The sequence below is a fragment of the Sebastes fasciatus genome, chromosome 17 (assembly GCF_043250625.1).
Source record: "Sebastes fasciatus isolate fSebFas1 chromosome 17, fSebFas1.pri, whole genome shotgun sequence".
In the NCBI taxonomy this organism is placed as follows: domain Eukaryota; kingdom Metazoa; phylum Chordata; class Actinopteri; order Perciformes; family Sebastidae; genus Sebastes; species Sebastes fasciatus.
Window position 1 is genome coordinate 25,289,133 of NC_133811.1, and position 6,718 is coordinate 25,295,850.

Genomic DNA, 6,718 nt, shown 5'->3' on the forward strand with positions numbered 1-6,718 from the left:
AGGAAAGAGCATCCAGCAGAGCAGGGAGCTTCCTCTGTGCTGTCAAAGCCTCTGGATCATGTCCCCATTGGTCTCACACACACACACACACACACACACACATGTTCCCTCACCCAATTGCTCCGTTCTCCCTCCAACCAACCTCCCCTCTCTCCCTCCCTCCCCTCCCTCCCTCCCCTCCCTCTCATGAAAAGAGTGTCTTGGCAGGGTAATTAAGAATGGCCTCTAAACACAGGAGAATGGCAAGAACGCTCCAGATGAAAGTAAATGATTAAAATAATTACAGGCTGAGAGCTGACGAGCCGGAGTGTGGGGTGGCCGCCGGACATTTGTCGGTAATTAGATAATTAATCTGAATGCAAATGATGAGCCCTAACGAAGCAGTCAAGCTGAACCAGCGACAACTGCCGAGAGTGAAATGTGGGGAGGGAGGGGGAGAGAGAGAGAGAGATGGTAAAAAAGAAAAAACACATGAATATGAGTGTAAAACCTCCAAAAATCAGCATGAACAGAATCAAAAGGCAGCAGCAGCAGCAGCAGCATTGTAAATCAATAACTGTTTCTGGCAGCTCCAAAACACTCCTCCTCTTCACCTACTTCACCCTGTTTGTAACTTCCACTCACATAGTGACAAGCAGACATGAATGCCTTGTTAAAAATATACAAAAAAGGGAGCGAGCCACCATGCATGTGTTGTGCAGCACCCAGCACAAAAAAAAGGAAAAGTTAAAACATGTCTCTATCTCTCCCAGGGAGCTGAAATGCCAAATGAAGATGAAATGGCACCTGAGGAAGAAGACAGAGAGCACGCTTTGCACTCCCTAAAATGCGTGAGCAAATTGTGGATTTACTCTGCTGGCTGCTACACCTTCATTATCCCTCCACGTCTCTCTTCCTCTCACTCACACTCACAATCACTATACCGGCATGTGTATACGTGCTCTCAGCAGATGTAAATAACCTGCTTCAGAGTTTATTCAGAGGTGTTTTTGTTTTTATAACAGGCGAAGACTCGTCAGCATCCTCTGCTACTTTAAATTTAAATAAAGATCTTCAAGGTTTATTTATTCCACCTAATATTATATGGCTGTGACAGCTGGAGCAGTTCTGTCTGTGTTTTTAATCGGGAGCTATAAAAACAGCAGTGGTTATATACTAATAACTACAGTAAAGAGTAACTGGGAAGTAAACTTCATGCTGTTAATCTTTTAGTGTTATCTAGAGAGTAAAACAACTAAATCTCATCTACTGATAGTAAAGGGAAGAGCAATTCTGTTGCTATACTAGGGCCGGGTATTTTACAGTTTTATTACCAAAACTGCACTTTTCAATAGCTTACTTTGTGAAATATCAATGTTTCTCTTCAAAACCTTTTTTTTTTTTTTCATTTAAGCCAAACAAGAACTTTTCCTGAGTAAATTTAAGTCTAAATAGTGGCAAAATTATGATTGATGGAACATTATGATTACCGTAGAGCTGCAACGAGTAATCAATTAGTTTTCATCACCAATTATTCTGATAATTGATTAATTGGTTTGAGTCAAAATTCTGTTATTCCAGCTTCTTAAATGTGAATAATTTCTAGTATCTTTACTCCTCTAATGACAGTAAACTGAATATCTTTGAGTTCTTTGGACAAAACAAGACATTTGAGGACGTCATCTTGAGCTTTGGGAAACACTGATCGACATTTTTCTCCATTTTCTGACATTTTACAGACCAAACAACTAATCGATTAATCGAGACAATAATTGAGAATGAAAATAATGGTTAGTTGCAGCCCTAGTTGGATGTGTACAGCTGGTATTTTGTGGAGATGACGCCACTTGTTAGTGATCATGTTAACCTGTAAAGGGCCCTAATAAGGTTTCTAGCCGAGCATGCTGACTAACAGCACATTCCCATACACACAGCTCCATGGTCTCCAGTGATTGTGATGAGGCAGACTGAATGAGTGAGTGGGCGATCTGTCTGGATTTAATGAGAGTGGTGGACAGGTAAAACGTTTTCCTCTAGAGCCTCTTAAAGGTGTAAGTGGATGTGTTGCATAATTTGCACTAACGAGGGCGAGAGAGAGGAGGGGCGTGGGGGGTTATCAACCGTCATGTCTGCCTCTCACTGCTGTGTGTATTTATGGAGTCTTAACTGGTACTCTGGTAGTTTGATTCATTCATTATTTGTTCCTAAACATTACGGTTTCAACATCACAGAACAAAAATAATTAATTTTTGTTTAAGAGTAGGGTTTCTTGATGTTAATCCAAACAGTAATGATTTCATCTATTTTTACATTTCGCCATGAAATCACATGCATTATTAAGAGATAGTAGCAACTATAGTGCTGAGTACTGAACCTCAACATTTAGGGAGGGTTCTGACCAAAATGTGTCTGTAGCACCACTACTTTGGTTTGATCGTAAAAGTGCCAGATGCTCAGATTTGCACTCTTCTGTAATATTCAATAATAATCGATCATTTTGCCAATATTTAGACTAACTTTTAGTAGAAAAAGAAAACTTTTACCTATAGGAAAAGTTCTTTTTTGGCTTCTTTTGTTAAATGAAAATATTTTTTTTTTAGAAAAACATTGAAAGATGTTGATATTCCACAATACTAAAAAGTATTGTTTTGGTATCTATAACAAAACTATGTAAAATACCCAGCCCTAATAGCAATAGAATTGCTCTTAGATTAATCGAGAGAATAATCAACAATGAAAATAATGTCTAGTTGCAGCCCTACAACAAACACGAGAATGCTATTGAACCTAGACTGAGAAGATAATTGACTGTTTTTTTGTTTTAACAAAGGCTGTGTGAAATTTTAAATAGTACAAATTTAGTTTTGGCAGAATAAAGGATTTCTGCAAAATAGACACCATTATGACTGCGTGCAATTCTGGAGATTTAATAGTATGAATATTTATTTACAGCTTTTATATTTAAAAAAGGACAGATGTAGCATAAAAGTATTAATCCAAGAACAACATTGATAGGTGCTGTGTTATTCTGGAATTGTACACCAATATATCCTGTGGATGTAAACATTGTTTAAGGGTATAGTATCCTGGTTACAGACCTCTGAACTGCTGCTCACATTTCTGTTGTTGTTCAGTGATTCAAATGTTGTGAAGAAATACAAAAATGCCAATTCAGTCTGTTCAATTTACATAAAATTGTCCCATTATAACTCAGATCCTACCATTCCCTCCAAATGTTTCAAAGTTTACAAACTATATAGCTTCCACATGTGATTACAATCCATATTAAACTGTTGAATTTTTTTCCGTCTATGTATAATGTGCCCAATCAACCAGTTTGGGACTGAAAAGTCAGTTAAAAACAAACCTATAAAATGTGTTTTGTGTAATTGTTTATCCAAGTTGGACCTTTAAAAGGGACTGTTTGTAACTTCTTACGCGTATAATCAATCCGGGTCTGTGTCCCATGCGCACTCGCGTGTGGCTACGCTGTTCAGACTCAGACTCCAACACATTAACTAACATTACTGCCAAGCAGGTGATATATAAAGTGATATTATTGTTTTAGCTGACATGCGTCGCCTGTTTTGACGGTTGCTCTGCTCACATTCAGGTAACGCGTGCACAGGGGCGAGCAACAGGACACTGACTTTCGTTGACTTAACGGCCACAGGTGTCGCTGTTACAACCAATTTCTGATTCTTACAAACAGTCCCTTTAACATGACAAATATAAGATATTTGGTCACAGTGAATAAAACATATGTAATGTTTCAATAATAACCAAAACAAAGAACATACTTTAGGTTTTACTAAATCTACTGATGATGATGTGACCCCATAATAACGTCCTAAATAACCACATCAAGAGCATTTAACCAAACATATGAAACTCCAAAACAATCAAAATGTACAATATAAAGAGCAGGAAATATACAAAAACATGAATGTTTTGAGTATGAGGCATAAAGATGAGTGTTGTCCTTCCAGAGTCAGTGTTTTTGAGACAGATAACAAGCTGTAAGAGCTTCCGTCAGTCACATTATTCACTCCACGAGCAACTCAAACTCCTCAGCCTCCTCAAACTCTGCGTTCATCTGGGCAGCCAGTTCGTTCAGCTCCGTGGTGCCGATCTGCTGGACCTTCTTCATCCTCTTCCTCTTCTCCTTCACCATGACCACTCCGGGGATGTTTAGGTCCGGCTTGGGGAAAGCTGCTGAACCGTTATCCTCCGCATCGAGCAAAGATGTGAATGAGTTCAGACCACCAGATAGCAGGGATGCACAAGAAACCTCCAGACCTGTCTTGGACCGCTCGACTCTCCGGAACACCTCGGGTGTTTGCAGCTTCTCAAAGCCGAACATGGAGTCCCGGGAGTCGAAGGACTTGTCGCCGAGCCTGCTGTAGGAGCGGCGCACTTTCTGGGACCACACCGCGTCCTCTGGATCTGCTGCTGCTGCCGGCGGCTGTTGGGGGTAAATGGTAAATGGACTTGTATTTATATAGCACTTTTCTAGTCTTCCGACCACTCAAAGCGCTTTACACTACATGTCAGCATTCACTCATTCACACACACACATTCATACACTGATGGCAGAGGCTGCTAAGGTGCCAACCTTTGACATTTTGAGATATTGTCAATGTTTTTCAGTGATAGTTTTAGTGACATCAAAACAAATCGATTAGCTGTTCGGTCTATAAAATGGTGAAAAATGTCGATCAGTGTTTCCCAAAAGCCCGAGATGACGTCCTCAAATGTCTTGTTTTGTCCACAACTCAAAGCTTACTGTCATAGAGGAGTAAAGAAACCAGGAAATATTCACATTTGAGAGGGTGGAATCAGAGAATTTTGACTTTTTTTTTCCTTTAAAAAAAAAAAATGGCTCAAACCGATTAAATCGGTTATCAAAATAGTTGCTGATTAATATAATAGATGACAACTAATCGATTAATCGTTGAAGCTCTAGTCTGTTGATATATATATCCCAGCTTATACCATGACACACCAGTTAAAAACACTGCTTATAATATAATCAGTCATATGTATTCTGAGATGTGATTGATTAGTTGTCAACTATTAGATTGGTCGCCTATTTTGATAATCGATTAATCAACTTGAGTCATTTTTTTAAGGGAAAACGGTCATAATTCTGATTCCAGCTTCTTAAATGTGAACGTTTTCTGGTTTCTTTACCTCTATGACAGAAAACTGAATATCTTTGAGTTGTGGACAAAACAAGACATTTGAGGACGTCATCTTGGGCTTTGGGAAACACTGAATGACATTTCTTTTTTTACCATTATCTGACATTTTATAGACATTTCATTCACACACCGATGCCAATTTTGGGGTTAAGTGTTTTTGCTCAAGGACACATCAACATGTGACCCGGAGCAGCCGGGGATCGAACCTCCGACCTACCGATTGGTGGGACACCTGCTCTCCTCTCTGAACCACAGCCGGTGGTGGGGAGGACGGGAGGATCGGTGACAGAATCACGGCCTTCTTCTTCTTCTTCTTGGCCGAAGAGGAGCCTCCACAACCCGGGACAGGACTCGGGGTGGACACCTTCAGCTTCTGCTGGCTGCGCTCAGACCGCCTCGGCGTGTTCTCCTTGTGGTTCTCTTTGTGGTTCTCCTTGTTGTTCTCCTTGTTGTTCTCCTTGTTGTTCTCCTTGTTCTCGGACGGTGCGACTGTTTTCCTGGGTGCTATCTTCCTCACAGTGATGGAGCGTTTCACAGCAACCGAGGCCATCTTTGTGTCATGTGTATCCGGAGGAGGTGAACTAAACCTCGGGGATCTTCTTCTCTGAGAGCCGGTAAGATGATTAGATTCAGACATTATGTTATGAGGAGTCCCTTCCATCATACTGACCACTTTCCCGGTGAAATAACCGATTTTCCTTGTGTATAATCTACTTTACAACCGGACAGAGTTTATCAGCAGCACGGTGTGACACAAACAAACAGTCCGCTCAAATTCCCCGCCCGAGTCGCGTAGAAAGGACGTAACACAGTTTGTGCGGTGACGTCGACAGTCTGCGCCAACCTCTCTCTCATACTTGTAATCTGTGTGAAGCCTAAAAGGTTAATCTGCTCTCTCAGGCTATTATATAGAGAAATATTTGTTTTAATTGCAGGTATGTGTTACTTAAAAATAAATCCATATTTTTACAAAATTAAAACATTAAAAAATGTGAGTTATTATTCACAATTCCACTCTCACAACAGTTCATAACATCCCTGTTAAATCAGTTGTTAGATACTTACATTTATTTTTCTAATCTAACAAAGGAAAATGTTATATTTGGTACAATTGTGAAAGATCCTGTACATGACCTGGCAATCAATTCCATAATCATTCTTGGAAAGTTTTTTATACATAAAAATATATTCAAATTTCTATGTTTTTCCATAAGGAGCTGTGTGTTTACTTTTCATCTCTGAAACATATGAAGAAAAAGAATGAAGCTATGAAGCTTTCAGTGTTAGTTGAGGACCTTAACCTTACAGAGAACCCCTAGCACAGGGGTCAGCAACCTGAGGCCCCGGAGCCACATGAGGCTCTTTAGCTCCTCTCCAGTGGCTCCCTGTTGATTTATACAAAATATTAGTGGAAATTAATTTTTTTGTTTCCATTTTCATTTTTATAGTATTAGGGCCACATTGAGGAAAAATAAATAAATCTGAGATTTTGAGAATAAAGTCACAATATTATAAAGTGGTAATTGTACGTGTTA

The 6,718-nt window shown here is 39.6% G+C and overlaps 1 protein-coding gene across 1 annotated transcript; it reads right to left on the reverse strand.

The window, feature by feature from the left end:
* Nucleotides 1-2,895: 2,895 nt before the first annotated feature.
* cdca5 (cell division cycle associated 5) lies at nt 2,896-6,032 on the reverse strand. Its single transcript, XM_074613720.1, has 2 exons — nt 5,401-6,032; nt 2,896-4,444 (listed from the first exon to the last, which is right to left on the reverse strand). Exons 1-2 carry the CDS (start codon nt 5,845-5,847, stop codon nt 4,025-4,027), a joined length of 867 nt encoding a protein of 288 aa, XP_074469821.1. The 5' UTR covers nt 5,848-6,032; the 3' UTR covers nt 2,896-4,024.
* Between the last annotated feature and the right edge of the window lie 686 nt (nt 6,033-6,718).